Source organism: Bos taurus, chromosome 5 (assembly GCF_002263795.3).
Source record: "Bos taurus isolate L1 Dominette 01449 registration number 42190680 breed Hereford chromosome 5, ARS-UCD2.0, whole genome shotgun sequence".
In the NCBI taxonomy this organism is placed as follows: domain Eukaryota; kingdom Metazoa; phylum Chordata; class Mammalia; order Artiodactyla; family Bovidae; genus Bos; species Bos taurus.
In genome coordinates, this window is record NC_037332.1 from 59,455,116 (window position 1) to 59,473,116 (window position 18,001).

Sequence of the window (18,001 nt, forward strand, 5' to 3'; positions counted from 1 at the left end):
CAGCCCTGACGTACTCCTTTTCCTATTTGGAACCAGTCTGTTGTCCCATGTCCAGTTCTAACTGTTGCTTCCTGACCTGCATACAGATTTTTAAAGAGGCAGGTGATCTGGTATTCCCATCTCTTTCAGAATTTTCCACAGTTTATTGTGATCCCCACAGTCAAGGGCTTTGGCATAGTCAATAGAGCAGAAATAGATGTTTTTTGGGAACTCTCTTGATCTAACTATGTGCTGATGGTTGCAGTTGCACTCCCAACCTGGTCGTTTTCTGGCCTGAGGTGATCCAGCCCTCAGGTCTACAGGCTCTATGGTCAGATTAATGGAAAACTCTAAGAGGGTTTACACCAAAGGGGACCTTTCCAGATATCTGCTGCCAGTCCCGTCGTCCCTGTGGTGAGTCCCTGCTGACTGATGCCTCCTCAGGACACCCTCCAACAAAAGCAGGTAGTTCAGTCTGTTTCCTGTGGAGTCACTGCTCCTTTCTTCTGAGTCTTGGTGCACAAGGTTTTTTTTGTCCTTTAAACTGAAGTCTCTGTTTGCCCTAGTCCTGTGGAAGTCTTGTAATCAAATCTTGCAGGCCTTCACGGTCAGATTCCCTGGGGATTCCTAGTCCCTTTGTCAGGTCCCCAGGTTTAGAAGCCTGATGTGGGGTTCTGAACCTACACAACAGAAGGAGAACTACTTTGGTATTATTGTTCTCCAGTTTGTGGGTCACTGACCCAGCAGGTTTGGGGTTTGATTTTATCATGATTGTGCCCCTCCTACTGTCTCACTGTGGCCTCTTCTTTGTCTTTGGATGTGGAGTATCTTTTTTTAGTAGGTCCGGCATCCTCTTGGCAATGGTTGTTCAGCAACTTGTTGTGATTTTAGTGTTCTCACAGGAGGAGATGAGTGCACATCCTTCTACTCTGCCATCTTGAACAGGAAGCTGCCTATATCTTTTTGAATTATGGTTATCTGTGGGGTGACTTTGAAGTAACATAGGTATTAGCAAGATCAGACTGTCATAGCTGCATCTGTGATTGCAAGGCATGAGAAGAGGTGGTATTAAAGTATCACAGAAGCCTGGCAATCTCTTCAAGACTGAGAACCATGGTGAGGTTTGCCCACTAGATGCTAGAACCAAAATAAGAAACAATCCAAGAAGCATACTGAAAGAGAAAGAAATACCTTCTCTTCTTATATCCTCACTTCTGCCTCTATACTGTTAAAGCAGCCATAGACAAAAGGTAAATGAATGAGGGCAAGATTTGCTCTAGAGGCTATAGTTGTATGATCACTACTCTAGAGTATACAAAGATTCCACAACAAGTATTTTGGGAAATAAGAAACCATTTCTTTAGTGCAAATTTGGCATAATGTATTCTGTTAGTTTCTGTTATCTAATGAGTTTATTATTTTGCCTTCAGTTCTAATATGTTTTTCCTGGATATAGTGTTTTCATTTGGTCTTCCATTGTCCTGTATTTTAGCACTTTAAGGATAGTATTCTATTGTCTTCAGTTTTGAATTTTTCTGACCAAAATCTATGCTTTACTTTTTGTTTGATAATATATGTTTGTTTGTTTGTTTGTTTTCCTTCTTGTTGCTTTGACAGTATTTTCCATCCCTTTTCAGAAAATTTATCCTGCTGTGCATTCATTCTATTTTCTTTCTGTTCCTTTTCTTGGGTTTTTGTGAAGTTTCTTGTATCTGTGTGTTTAGAGTTGCTGTCCACTTTCAAAAGAAAATTTCACCATTATAGTTACTAATATTTTTCTAATCACCTCCTTTCTAATTTTATTTGTAATATTTTCTCAGTTATCACTGAATGCCTGTCAGGTTTTTGTTTTTCATTTTTAACTTTATGATTGTGTTTGATTTGTTTCAATTGCTTTGTATTTATGTTTAAATTTTCCTTGAATTGTTTCCTTTTTCTCAGGTATCACAGTCATTTGCTGCTTATTATACAGTATCTAAATATGGTTGGTTCATTTAATTTCTACAAAGTTTACATTTTGTGATGGAAGCCAGGTCTTATAGTAATTACTTGCTCATGAGTAGATGTGGAAGCATCTTAAACTCTGTATTTTTTCCATGTTACCTGAATTTTATAAATGTAGTATAATGAGTTTATTAATATATTCATTTCACACATTCCAGTGAGAATGTTTTATTCTTTGTATATTAAAGTCCATTAGTTGTTAATATTGTGGATATAACTTTTGAAGCTAATTTATTGATGGGTGTTATGGCAAAAATGGCAGAGTAGGAAGACCTTGAGTTTACCTCCTGCCACAGGCACACCAAAATTGCAACCACTTACAAAGCACCTATCTATATAAGTAACCTAAGGACTGTCAGAAAAATTTTCCACATCTAAAGACCTGAAGGAGGAACAACAGTGAGGTGGATAGGAGAGGCAGAGATACATTATACTCAGGACTGACACCCCTGGGTTAGCAACGCACAAGTGGAAGGAGTATCATATGTAGACGTCGTTGCCAATTAACACACAGCTGTTCAACATCCCCACATTAGGCTTCCGAGTGCAGGAGGGCCTGCACAGGGAAGAAAAGCCCTCAGAAAATCTAGCTTTGACAGCCTTCAAGCTTTCTCTTTGGAAAAGCTGGAAGGCTATAGGAAGCAGAAACATCACTCTTTAACCATGAATACAAAATGTCACACACTCTAAGTCCCAGTACACAAGCAGTAATTTGAAAGAAGCAAGGGTCAGACCCACCTGATCATCTTGGAGAGCCTCCTGGATAGGTGAAAGCAACTGAGACTCCCCTTGGAAAGGGAACACTGGAAGTAGTCATTTGGAAGTAGCCATTTTGAGGAGCTCTTTCTACTGTGATGACATCAGCCTACCAAGTGTCATTTTGGAAACTTAAACCTATCAGTACTGGAGGACATACCCACCCATGATCAGTTCCAGCAGGTTAGTTCCAACCCAAACTCCATTGAGCTGTGCAGACAGCAAATCAGGGACCCATCGCCACCCCCAGGAGGCCAACACCAGCCTGACTACCCCTTGGCTAAGCAGACAGCTGCATGAGGACCTGGCCCTACTCTCCAGTGGGCCAGTAGCAGCACTACCCACCACCCCTGGCTACTCAACCAATCATGAGGATGGGATCCCTTACCATCCAGTGGATTCAAAGCAAATGTACAACGCATAGCCACATAGCCAACTCAGCTGGGCTCCAACCCCACCTGCCAGCATGCCTAATATACTAACTAACCATTACAGAAGGGTACATGCTTCCCATATGAGGGCAGCACTGGGCTTATACCTCTGATGACCAAATGAGAGAATGCTTCTGGACCTCATTGGATGTTTCCTACACAAAGTCACTTCTCCAAGATTGAAAACTATAACTGATGTACATAGGAAAATACATAGAGAACTGGGCAAAATAAGGAGACAGAGAAATAGATTCCAGATGATGAAATAAGACAAAGTCTCAGAAAAAGAACTAAACGGAGAGGAGATAATCAATCTACTCGATAGAGAGTTGAAGGTAATGATCTAAAAGTGCTCATGGAACTCAGAAAGAAAATGAATGAACACAATAAGGATTTCAGCAAAGTTAGAAACTATAAATAAAAATCAAACATAGCTGAAGAATACAATAGCTGAAATAAAATCCACACCAGAAGGAATTATCAGTAGATTAGATCAGAGGAATGGATCAGTGCTCTGAAAGACAGGTAATTGGTAATTACACATGATGAACTTAAAATAGAACAGAATTTTTTAATTATAATAATCTAAGAGACTCTGGGGATGACATCAAGTATGCCAACATTCACACTATAGAGATCACAAAAGGAAAAGAGATAAATGGAGAGAAAAATTATATGAAGAAATAATAGCTGAAAACATCCCTACCCCATGAAGGAAAAAGACCCCTAGGTCCAGGAAGTATAGAAATTCATGTTAGATTAATTCATAGATCCACAACAAGACACATTAACATTAAATTATCAACTATTAAAAATAATGAGAGAATCTTAAAAGCAGCAAGATAACAACAAATAGTTACATTCAAAGAAATTTGTATAAGACTATCAGGTGACTTTTTAGTAGAAAATAGGCAGGCCAGATGGAGAAGGAAATGGCGACCCACTCCAGTGTTCTTGCCTGGAGAATCCCAGGGATGGCGGAGCCTGGTGGGCTGCCATCTCTGGGCTCACACAGAGTCGGACACGACTGAGTGACTTAGCAACAGCAGCAGCAGGCAGGCCAGAAATGAGTAGCATGGGCATGATGCATTCAAAGTGATAAAAGGAAAAACCTGCAACTAAGAATACTCTACCCAGCAATGTAATTATTCAGATTTGAAGAAGAGATAAAGATTTTTTCCAGACAAATAAAAGCTAAAATGGTTAAGAATCATTATACTGGCTTTATAAGCAATGGTAAAGGAACTGTAAGCAGATAAAAAAAAAAAAAACACAACAAAAAATGGGAAACTTATGAATGAGAAATATCATTGGTAAAAAAAAATATAAAGTAGTTTATCAACCATTTATAAAGTTATAAGAAGGTCAAAAGACAAAAGTAGTAAAATATTTTATACTCACAATATGTGATAAGGATAGCCAAAGCAAAAAGATATAAAATATGGTGTCAAAACCATTATACGTAGGACATGGATTTAAAATGTAAGGCTGCTAGAATGCAAAAGATTCCACCTACCAATGCAGAACATATGGAGATATGGGTTCAATCCCTGAGCTGGGAATATCCCCTAGAGTGGGAAAAAGCAACATACTCCAGAATTCTTGTCTGGAAAATTCCATGGACAGAGGAACCTTGTGAGCTACAGCCCTTGGGTGGCAAAGACTTGAACACAACTGAGCGCTGAGCACACATACATGCACATTCAAACTTAAGAGATCATCCAGTTAAGCATATGTATAGAAAGAAAGAATGATAGGTAGATAATGCTGAGTTGCTAAATTTTGTCTGACTCTTTGTAACCCCATGGACTGTAGCCTACCAGGCTCCTCTGTCCATAGGATTTTCCAGGCAGGAATACTGGAGTGAGATTCCATTTCCTCCTCCAGGGGATCTTCCTGGCTCAAAGATTGAACTGATGTCCCCTGTGTCTCCTGCATTAGCAGGCAGATTCTTTACCTTGAGCCATCTGGAAAGTCAGACAGATAAATGTTGTTTTAAATATATATATATATATATATATATATATATATATATGTCATCTTCCTATATATAGTAACCTATATATACCATCTTCAAGTAGTCTTTAACCCCACAATGCAAGGACATATAAATATCAACAATTCAGTCAGTGTGGTCACCTCTTAACTAATTGAAAATAAATGTTATCTGATCATCTCAATAGATGCACAAAAACTTTTGCAAGATTAAACATCTATTAATGATAAAAATGCTGAACAATGAGAGTCTAGAGGGACTATATCTCAACATATTAAACATAACGTATGCAGAAATTTCATCCAAAAACTGCAGAATATACACTCTTTTCAAGTGGACACAGAAAATTCTTCAGGATAAATCACATGCTAGGCCACAAAGCAAGTCTCAGTAAGTTTAGGAAGACTGAAATCATAATAAACATCTTTTCAGACCACAGAGATATAAGACTAGAAATCAAGTATAATAAAATAGCTGCAGAAAACCTTCAGAGACAAAATCATGTGGAGATGAAATAATTTGCCCTAAAATAAATGATGGGTCATTGCAGAAATCAATGAAGAAATCAAAATAACTGGAGACAATTGGAAAATGAAAAACAATGATCCAAATTGTAGGAAGCAGCAAAAGAAGTTCTAAGAGAGAAGATTATACTGGTATAATTCTACCTCTGGAAAGAAGAAAAATCTCAAATAAACAATCTTATACATAAAAGAACTTGAAAAAAGAATAAATTAAAACAATCAGACTACAAAGTGGGTAGTAAGAAAGAACAATGGTCATAGAAGAAATAAATAGAGCATAAAAAATGGAAAAGACTAATGAAGCAAATATCTGATATTTTAAAAGATAACAAAATTGATAAGCTTTTAGCTAGACTCACCAGAAAAAAAGAGAGAGAACCCAAATCTATAAAATCATAAATAAAAGTGAAGTTACAACCAACACCACAGAAACACAAATTATAAAACATTACTAAGAAAAACTGTATGCCATTAAAATGGACAATTTAAAAGAAAAGGACAGATTCCTAGAAATGTATAATCTAAGACTGAATTAAGAAGAAAGAAAATGTGACAGACTGATTGCCAGTAAAAAAAAGAATTCCAAGAAAGAAACAGCTTCACAGGTGAATACTACCAAACATTTCAAGGAGAGTTAACACCTATCCTTCTCAAACTATTCCAAAAATTTACAATGTGAAGATTCCTTAAAAAACTGGAAAATACAACTGCCATATGACCCAGCAATCCCACTACTGGGCATGCACACTGAGGAAACCAGAATTGAAAGAGACACGTGTACCCCAGTGTTCATCACAGCACTGTTTATAATAGCCAAGACATGGAAGCAATCTAGATGTCCATCAGCAGACGAATGGATAAGAAAGCTGTGGTACACAAATGGAGTATTACTCAGCCATTAAAAAGAATACCTTTGAATCAGTTCTAACGAGGTGGATGAAACTGGAGCCAATTATACAGAGTGAAGTAAGCCAGAAGAAAAACACCAGTAGAATATACTAATGGATATACATGGAATTTAGAAATATGGTAACAATAACCCTGTGTGCGAGACAGCAAAAACAGACACAAATGTATAGAACAGTCTTTTGGACTCTGTGGGAGAGGGAGAGGGTGAGATGATTCAGGAGAATGGCATCGAAACATGTATATTTATCATATATGAAATGAATCGCCAGTCCAGGTTCAATGCATGAGACAGGATACTCGGGGCTGGTTCACTGGGATGAGTCAGAGGGATGGGATGGGGAGAGATGTGGAAGGGGGGTTCAGGATGGGGAACATATGTACACCCATGGCTGATTCATGTCAATGTATTGCAAAAACCACTACAATATTGTAAAGTAATTAGCCTCCAATTAAAATAAATAAATTTATATTCAAAAAGCAAACAAAAATTTAAGAGGAAGGAACAGCTTTCAAACTCATTCTATGAGGCCAACATCACCCTGATGACAAAACCAGACAGGACACCACAACCAAACAAAAGGCCAGCATCATGTTTAACATAAATGCAAAGTCCTCAACAAGATATTAACAAAAAATTTTTGAACAATATGTTAAAAGTATCATACACCATCTTCAAGTGGGATATACCCCCAGCATGCAAGTATGTGTCAGTACCAACAATTCAGTCAATGTCATCACCTCCTAGCTAATTAAAAATAAAATCTATATGATCATCTCAGTAGATGCATAAAAGCTTTTAACAAGATTTAACATCCATTATGACTAAAATGATCAACAATAAGGGTCTAGAAGGACTATATCTCAACATAATAAAGGTCATATATTACAAGACCCCATCCAACCTCATACCTAACATTGAAAAGCTGAAAATGCTTCCTCTAAAATTAGAATTAGACGAGGATGATAAAACAAAAGAAAAGAAAAAGAATCTGAATTGGAAAGAAAGAAAGAAAACTGTCAATGTTTACAAAAGAATATACTATATAGAGAAAATCATAAAGATGCCATCAAAAATCTATTAGAAATAATATATGAATCAATAAAGTTGCACAATAAAAAAATTATATGCAGAAATCTGTGTAGCATAGTGTTTCTATATACTAACAGTGAACTACCAGAAAAAGAAATTAATAAAAATTAAATTTACAATTGCATCAGAAAATAAAGTACCTACACTTAAGTCTCATTAAAGAGGTAAAAGATCTGAACTTGGAAAACTAGATGCTGATCAAAGAAATTGAAGACATCGCAAACAAATGGAAAGATATGCCATACTCATGGTTTGGAAGAATTAATATTATTAAAATGACAATACTACACAATGCAATCTACAGATTCAATCCAATCTCTATTAAAATGCCAATGGCATATTTGGACAGAACTGCAACAAGTAATTCTAAAATTTGTATGGAAACACAAAAGATCCATATAGCTGAAACATTCTTGTGAAACATGGGCAAAACTGAAATTATTGTGTTTCTTTATTTCATATTATACTACAATGCTAAGTAATCACAACAGTATAGTACTGTCACAAAAATATACACATAGATCAGTGGAACAGAATAGAGAGTCCAGAAATATGTCCAGGTTCATACATCAATTAATCTACAATAAAGGAGGAAGAATACACAATGGGGAAAGACAGGCTCTTCGATATATGGTGCTGAGAAACCTAGATAGATATATGCAAAAGAATCAAACTGGTGTACTTTCTCATACCATGTACAAAAGTAAACTCAAAATGGATAAAAATGTAAATGTAAGCTCTGAAACCACAAAACTCTTAGAGGAAAACACAGGCAGTAAACTCTTTGACATCAGTCTCAGTAATGTGTATATTTTGAGGAGGAAGGATCTGTTTCTTCTGTCAAGGGAAACAGAAGCAAAAATAAACAAATGGGACTACATCAACCGAAAACCTTTGCAGATGAAGGAATCTTTGAAGAAAATGAAAAGGCAGCCAACTGCATAGGAGAAAATATTTGCAAACAATATATCTTATAAGAGGTTAATATTCAAAATATGCCAAAAAATACCACATACAACTCAACTTCAAAAACAAAAGTAACCAAACAAACAAAAAAGAACCAAAAAGCAATCTGATTAAAAGCAAGCACAGGATCTGAGTATCCATTTTTCACAAAGACATATGATTGTCAACAGGCCTTAACTAACCTTAATTAGTATTCTCCTTTTTAAAATATCTAAACAGCTTTCTCTTCCTCTACTGGTTAAACTTTTACTAATACTGTATTATAATAAAAAGAAGACTGGTTCCCACATCATTTTGCTGTCTATACACTTATAAAACCCAGATAAAATCTAAAAATTATTTTTTTTAATTTAGACAGTTATTTTCTAAAAATAAAATTGAATTACAAACATATTTAGTAAAAATGGCATTCTTAGAAAATTAGGCTTGTTAAGTAGCAAAGACTGTGACTTTAATGTAGTCTTTCAGTCACTGTGTAGTTTTGAAAGAATTTTCAAATATAAATCCTGATCTTAAACTGTTTTTACAAAGGATTTCTTTAAATGTGTTAAATACTATCATATCTTCCAAAATAACCTCTAACTGTTTTGTATTTAAATAAAGGAATACATAGAATTATCACCCATTATCTCACTTTGAATTTGTGATTTAGTGGGCATTTGTCTTATCATGAATTATACCTACATTAAGAAGCATAGATAATTACAAATTGAAGTGGGATTTTTTATTTTTGAAATCATAACTATAATTTACTACATAACTTAAAATATTTGCTTATCTAAAACTTTCCTCATATGCAAACTTTTAAATCTCTTTTCTATGCTTACCGATATGTATGTTGAGATTATACCATAAAGTTTTTCTTTGTCAGTAAAGAAAATAAAGTCCAGAAATATTTCCCAAAGGATATACACAACTATAGAAGGAAAAGTTCCTTGTATTTGGACTATTATTGAACTGTTCCTGAGGTTATTTCAGTCCTTATGGACGACAGCCCTGGAGTCTACACTTATGTCTCCGTAATTGACTTCACGATTACTCCTCTCCCAGTGGAATCCATCATAGAGGATGAGTAAAAGCTTAATGCTAAAATACTCTTGAAAAAGGTATCAGAGATTTAAAAACAACTGAGGCCACTAAAACACCACTTTTGATTCACTAGCTCATGATCACAGACTCTGGGTGACACAAGGTTGCTATGATCTTTAAATATCCATAGTTATCCAGTTATCCTTACTTTAAGACATATCAGGTATACTAGAATTTAGGAAAGGGATTTTCTTTACATATATCACTGAAGTTTACTTTCTCTGTCTAAAGGGTGAGACTCTTGAATTGATGCAGCCTTGGTAGAAAGTTGTTCATTGCGGTATAAGGATTGGAATATTCACCAGCTTCTCTCTTTGCTTTAAAGAGAGGGCCAAGTAATTACATTTTTTTAAATTTAATGACTATTAATGCAAGTTCAACATTTGTAATGAAGCAATTAAATTCATGTATTTGGGGGAATGACTTTGATATGAGAAAAGTAAAGTATGTTTAGAAGTAGAGTTAGAGAACTTTATCTACTCAGTGATTTTTGATTTTATTTAACATACCAATATTGTCTAATCACATTGTTTTCAAAGATGGCTCCAGTAACAATGGAAACTAAATATATTGAGGTAAAATAAAGTAAAAATATTTCAAATATTTTTAATACTGTCATGTAATGACACAAATACTGACTTAGCTATCATAATGGCTATAAACACTACCATAGAGATTCCATGCAATATGCTTATTTTAGATAAGATGTAATACTCCTAATTTGGATAAGATACTTTTTAACAATAAATAAAGCAAGAATAGAAATTCAGAATGTGAGTAATCTTAGACAATAAAATATGCTAATTTCTTATAGAAATCCTTGCCAATGTATGATTTAAATAAAATAAGCATATAACTTCTTTCATTGTCTAATAGAATAACAATTCCTGAAGTTTAGTAATATCTAAATCCAAATTCATGCATTTTATTGACGTTAAAATTGTTTTGTATACCTTTTTCATTAAGAGGTAAATAATGTATAGCTACATATAAGAGTGTATTGATGAATTGATGACTCAAAGTCGCAGTTTCATTTCTTTTGCCTTCTGCCTCTCAGCAGTTGTCTGCCATGGGTGACAGGGGAACAAGCAACTACTCAGAAGCGACTGACTTCATTCTTGCCGGCTTCAGGGTCCGCCCAGAACTTCACATTCTCCTCTTCCTGCTATTTCTGCTTATCTACACCATGATCCTTCTAGGAAATGTTGGCATGATGGTCATTATTATGACTGACCCCAGGCTGAACACACCAATGTATTTCTTCCTAGGCAACCTCTCCTTCATTGATGTCTTCTATTCTTCTGTTATTGCACCCAAGGCTATGAGCAACTTCTGGTCTGAGAGCAAGTCCATCTCATTTGCAGGCTGTATTAGCCAGTTCTTTCTCTTTGCTCTCTTCATTGTGACTGAAGGATTTCTCCTAGCAGTCATGGCTTATGACCGCTTCATTGCCATCTGCAACCCACTCCTCTACTCTGTCCAGATGTCAACACATCTCTGTGTTCAGTTGGTGGCTGGTTCCTATTTTTTTGGCTGCATCAGCTCAGTTCTTCAAACCAGCATGACATTTACTTTATCCTTTTGTGCATCTCGAACCATTGACCATTTTTACTGTGATGACCGTCCACTTCAGAAGATTTCTTGCTCTAATCTCTATGTTCATAAGTTGATTTCTTTTTTCTTATGCAGCATTATCATTTTGCCTACCATAATTATCATTATTGTGTCATATATATATATTGTATCCACAGTTCTAAAAATACGCTCCACTGAGGGGCGAAAGAAAGCCTTCTCCACTTGCACCTCTCACCTAGGAGTCGTGAGTGTACTGTATGGTGCTGTATTTTTTATGTATCTCACTCCTGATACATTTCCTGAGCTCAGTAAAGTGGCTTCCTTATGTTACACCCTAGTCACTCCTATGTTGAACCCTTTGATTTATTCTCTGAGGAACAAAGATGTCAAAGAAGCTCTGAGAAAGAGCCTAGAGAAAAGATACTTAAATTCTACTTTTACAGTGATGTAAATGAAAGTCCTGGGAATTATAACAACTTGGGGAAGCAACTGACTAAAAAGTTGTACCCATTGATCTTAGAAATATTTAATCATAAAGTTTTCATTTATTAGAATTCCATGTACTTACAGCTAAAAAGTACATGGACTATGGTTTGCCTGTTTTGATTCAAGACTGGAATGACTTTCTCTATGCTTCATCTTCAATTTTCTTGCATTAGTAACATGTTTTATGTGGATATAAATTTACTTGGTAGAGGTAGCACAAGGTAACGTAATAAGCAAATGAAATATTATATTTACTGAAGAAATCTTTGTGAACTATTTGTGAGAGAATCTCTCTGCAGTGCACAGTCTGAGGGATGACATGTAAGTAACTCTTAATTGCCCAGAGGCTAATGAATTTATTTCATGGTTTCTCTGACATGTTATTATATCTCCACATCATTTGAATATTGATTAATCTGATAAATTATTTTTGGATGTCCTCCTTCTTACAAGAAAACTGTGATAAAATAAATGAGTAAATTTAGTATTCTGTTATATGTGCCTTAGTGAGAATTCTTTTATCAATCCAATATTTATTGAATTTTGATGGACTCTTTGCCCTATAAAAATTCCTAGGCATAAGTAATTTCTCTACTTGAGGTCACAGTAATTGAGGGGAAAATATCTGACTAGAGAGCTAACATGCCATATGTTAAACCCAGTCATAAAAGAAAATATAGAAATATGTATAGAGTGCAGTCTTTAAAGATGAGTCATCTAAATGATCAAGGAAAATTTCAAAGTTTCCTGAAATTTAGGTCTTGATTTAAATGCACAAGAGAGGGAGTAAGAGAAACCTAGAAGGCAATTCATGGAACTCATACAAACCTATATAACAAGACAAGGAAAATTTCTTTTATTCTGCAGGCAGCAGGAAGCACTGTGGATTTTTAAAAGGATATATTGTGTTCAAACTTGTATTTTAGAAAAATTGCATTTTAACTTTCTGTAGCTAAATATTCATGGAAGAAGAGAATCACAAAAAGCCTCTGATTATCCAAATGAGAGGTTATGATTGTTTTAATGACAGCAGTCTTACATGAGACAGTGAAGAGAGGGAATATCTTTAAAACCATGGATAAACTAAGTTGAATATTGGGGTGGTTAATAAAATGAGGTCTCGTGGAAGTGAAAATTATTTCAATGTTTAAGAATCTCTCACTGGGAAAATGCGGCCTCATAAAATAAAGAAGAAATTAGGATTAATAATATTTAACCATTAAGAGTTTGGAGAAGGAAATGGCAATCCACTCCAGTTCTATTGCCTGAAGATTCCCATGGACAGAGGAGCCTGGTGGGCTACAGTCCATGGGGTTGCAAAGAGAAAGACATGACTGAGCGACTTCACTACACTTCATTTCAATTCACTTCAACCATTAAAAGTTAAGAAAATATTCTCAGAACTCAGTTTGAGCTTTCAAATTCTGCTTTTGCCTATGTGTTCCAAGGTCAACTGTCTTGACTTTGCAGAAACTCTTGTTTCTCAGTTTAATATAACTAACTAACCTTATTTAATATTTTCCATTTAAAATATCCAATCAACCTTCTCTTCCTAAACTGATTAAGCTTTTACTAATACTGAATTATAATAAAAGAGAAGGTCTGGTCCCACATCATTTTTGCTATCTATACACTTTAAAAACACAGATGAATTCTAAACATAATTTTTAATTTAAAAACTGGTTTTTAAAAAATAATATTAAAATTATCTGATAAAAATATTTTAGAAAAATTACATTCTTATCAAGTTGGGCTTACTAAATAGAGTAGTATGTCTCTGATGTTAATGTAGTCTTTCAGTCACGCTGCAGTTTTTAAGGAATTTTTAAATAGAGATCCTAATCTCATAAGCATTTTTGCTAAAGATATAAAGTTACTTGTATGAATGTTATCTTTCCCTTCAGTATATTTTTTAACTGTTTGGTATTTAAATATAGGAGAACAACATTAGCAACCATAATCTGTCTTTGAATTTGTGATTTAGACGGCATTTGTCATATCCTGAAACATAGCTATATCAAGATATATAGGTAATAATTTCAAGTGAATTTTTCTCTTTTCCCCTTGTTTTTGACTATTATTAGACTATTTGTTTGTACCTAAGGTTACTTCAGTCCTCGTGGACAACAGCCCAAGAGTCTTCACTTATGGCACCATAATTGACATTATGATTACTCCTCTCCCAATGGAATCCATCACAGAAGATGAGCAAAAATTCAATGCTGAAATATCCTGAGGAAGGTCTCACAGGCTTTAAATAACTAACACCATCATAAACACCACTACCCATACTCAAGTTCATGATCATGGACTCTGGACGATGCAAGTTGCTATGGTCTTTAAATATCCATGGTTACCCAAGTATATTTATCTTAAAACACCTAAGGTGTAACAGAATTCAGGAAAGGGATTTCCATTTATGTATATCAGTGAAGTTTACTTGTATTATCTAAACCGTGAGATGTCTTGAATTGATGGAGCCTTGGTAGAAAGTCATTCACTGCAGTGTAAGGATTGGAATATTCACTACCTTCTTTCTCTGCCTCAAAAAGAAGTTTAAATGACTGTGATATTTGTTAAATGAGTGTTAATGGGAATGAAATATTTATAATGAGGCAATAAAAATGTATATATTGGGAGAATGGCTTTGACCTGAGAAAAGGAAAATATTTGAAAATTCCATTAGAGAACTTTATCTTCACTTAGTGAATTTTGGATGTTTTCAATTATGCCAATAATGTCTATTTTATTCTATTTTCAAAGATGGCCTACATAAATAAGGAAAATGAAATATATTGAGCTAAAATAAGGTAAAAATATTTTCAATTTATTTACTACTGTCATGTAATGAATCAAACACTAACTTCGTTTTCATGAGGGTTGTAAACACTATCATATAGATTACATTGGACAAGGAAATGGCAACCCACTCCAGTGTTCTTGCCTGGAGAATCCCATGGATGGGGAAGCCTGGCAGGAGGCCGTCTATGGGATCTCACAGAGTCGGACACGACTGAAGCGACTTAGCAGCAGTAGCATAGATTACATGAGATACTTCTATTTTAGATAATGTGCATACTACAATTTTAGATGAAAAACGCCTCTAGGTTTAAACATTTTAAGAATAGAAATTTAGAATGTGAGTGATTTTAGGCAATAAAATAGGCTAATTTCTTGCAGAAACCCCTGCCAATTATGATTTAAATAAAATAACCAAAGGATATCTTTCACTGCTTAATAGAATAACAGTTTAAGAAGCCTAATGACATCTACTTCAAATTTTTGCATCTTCCTGACATTAAAATTGTTTTGTATGCAATATCTTATTAAGCAGTAAATAATTTAATTCTGCATTTAAGAAGGTATTAATAGCACTAGAGTCAAAGCCACAGTTTCATTTATTTTGCCTTGTGCTTCTCAGCAGATTTCTGCCATGGATGACAGGGAAACAAGCAACCACGCAGAAGTGACTGAGTTCATTTTTGTAGGCTTCAGGGTCCGCCCATAGTTCCATATTCTCCTCTTCCTGCTTTTTCTGCTTGTCTATGCCATGATCTTTCTAGGAAATATTGGCATGATGGTCATTATTATGACTGATCCCCAGGTGAACACACCAATGTATTTCGTCCTAGGCAACCTATCCTTTGTTGATCTCTTCTATTCATCTGTTATTGCACCCAAGGCTATGATCAACATCTGGTCTGAGAGCAAGTCCATCTCCTTTGCAGGTGGTGTGACCCAGCTGTTTCTCTTTGACCTCTTCATTGTGACCGAGGGGTTTCTCCTGGCAGTCATGGCTTATGACCGCTTCATTGCCATCTGCAACCCACTCCTCTACTCTGTCCAGATTTCAGCACATCTCTGTGTTCAGTTTGTGGCTGGTTCCTTTTTTTTTGGCTGTATCAGCTCAGTTATTGAGACCATCATGACATTTACTTTATCCTTTTGTGCTTCTCGGAACATTGACCATTTTTACTGTGATGAGCGTCCACTTCTGAGGATTTCTTGTTCTGATCTCTACATTCCTAATATGGTATCCTTTTTCCTATGCACCATTATCATTTTGCCTACCATAATTGTCATTATTGTGTCTTATATATATATATTTTATCCACAGTTCTAAAAATACACTCCACTGAGGGGCGAAAGAAAGTCTTCTCCACTTGCAGCTCTCACCTGGGAGTCGTGAGTGTATTGTATGGTGCCATCATCTTTATGTATGTCATCCCTGACAGATTTCCTGAGCTGAGTAAAGTGGCCTCCTTGGGTTACACCCCGGTTACTCCCATGTTGAATCCTTTGATTTACTCTCTCAGAAACCAAGATGTCAAAGAAACTCTTAGGAAGATTCTGGGGGGAAAACCTATTTTTATTTAATTCTATATTAACTGAAAATAGAATTAAGTAAATGTAATATTCTTAAAAGTGCTGAGCTTTATAATAATTTAGAGAAGGACTAATTCAAATCTTAAGAAACTTTATTTGTTTGAATCCCATATATGAAGAATATATACTTTTGAAGATGTATTTGGACCTAATCAGAATACATAACATCAGGAAGACGGACTCTATTTTGTCTGGCTGTTGATTTTAAAATGGAATGACTTTCTCTGTACTTCCTTTTGGATAATGATAATGGTTTCCATGTCATTTGTTTTTAGGACATATATATTCCAACTTCTGACTCTTTGAGGCTGTTGTTTGGGATGTATTGTTTATCTTGAGTCACTACCATATATTATATATATATATATATATTTGGTAGAGGTAACACAATCTGATGTATTAAGAAAGACAGAACAAAATACTGGATTTACTAAAGAAATCTTTGTGAATGTCTAGTGAGAGAATCAGATACTCTGCAGTACACAGTCTCAAGTGTGAAATGTAAGTAACTCTTAATTGTCCAGAGGCTAAATGAGTGGCACATTTATCTCATGGTTTCTCTGGCTGAAGCATTATTATTTCTCCCCTTCATTTGAATATCTACTAAACTGATAAATTGTTTTTTAAAATTGTACCTTTGCACAAGGAAGTTTTAATAAAAATAAACAAAAGTAAAGATAATTCATATTGTGTTATATATGCCTTAGTGAGAATTCATTCATCAAATTAATACTTACTGAATTTTTATATACTCTATGCCCTATAAAAATTCCCAATTTTAAGTGATATCTGTACTTGAGCTCACACTAATTGATGGAAAAAATAGCTAAATAGAGAGCTATTAATAACATGTCAAATGGTAAATCCATTTAATAAAGTGAGTGAAAGTTCCTCAGTCGTGTCCGATTCTTTGCAACTGTATGGGCAGTCCATGGAATTCTCTAGGCCAGGATACTGGAGTGGGTAGCCCCTCCCTTCTCCAGGGCATCTTCCCAACCCAGGGATTGAACCCAGGTCTTCTCCATTGCAGGCAGAGTCTTTACCGGCTGAGCCATAAGGGTAGAAATTACAAAGACAGAGCAGCTTCTACAGATGAGTGATATAAATGATCAAGGAAAACTTCATAAGTACATTGTAAACATAAATGAACTTGACCAAGGTGAAATAGAAAAGTTTCTGGGCAAAGGCAATTAAATAATGATATGTAAAACTTCTAAAAATTTAATTCCTGATATTAATGTAAAAGAGAGGGAGTGAGATTTAAGACTTAAAAGGAAATTCATGGAAATTGTGCACATCTATATAAGAAGACAAGGAGGTTGGCTTACTTTCTGCAGACCACAGGGAAGCACTAGGGATTTTTCTTCAAAGAATACATTGTGTTCAAATCGACATTTTAGAAAAATCACATTTGTAACTTGTGGTAGATAAATATTCATAGAAGAAGATAATTACTGTCTAATGACAGTGGAGAGAGGGAATACCTTGAAAATTACAGATAAACTAAACTGAATATTAATTAATGGTTGATAAAGTTAAAACAAGGTAGAAGTGAGTAATGACTTCTAATGTTTGAGCATCTCTAACTGGGGAAATACCACCTAACAAAATGAGAAGAAAAGTATGAGTAATAACACTTAATCATTAAGAGTTAACAAAATAAAGTCAGGTCAGACTGAGCTTTCTCATCCTGGTTTGCCTATGTGCTTGATAGTCAATTGTCTTGACTTTACAGAAAGTCTTATTTCTCAGTTTAATAAAAGAATACTAAGGTCCAGTGAGCAAAGAACATGTGCCTGGGATTTAGGTG

At 35.1% G+C, this 18,001-nt stretch overlaps 1 protein-coding gene and 1 pseudogene across 1 annotated transcript; both read left to right on the forward strand.

Moving 5' to 3' along the window:
• Positions 1 to 10,813: 10,813 nt before the first annotated feature.
• OR9K2H (olfactory receptor family 9 subfamily K member 2H) lies at positions 10,814 to 11,770 on the forward strand. Its single transcript, NM_001390646.1, has one exon. It carries the CDS (start codon positions 10,814 to 10,816, stop codon positions 11,768 to 11,770), a length of 957 nt encoding a protein of 318 aa, NP_001377575.1.
• On the forward strand, positions 15,239 to 16,182 carry OR9K18P (olfactory receptor family 9 subfamily K member 18, pseudogene; annotated as a pseudogene).

Excerpts from the sequence above, each read along its gene's own strand:
- OR9K2H (NM_001390646.1), top strand. The coding sequence starts at position 10,814 with ATGGGTGACAGGGGAACAAGCAACTACTCAGAAGCGACTGACTTCATT.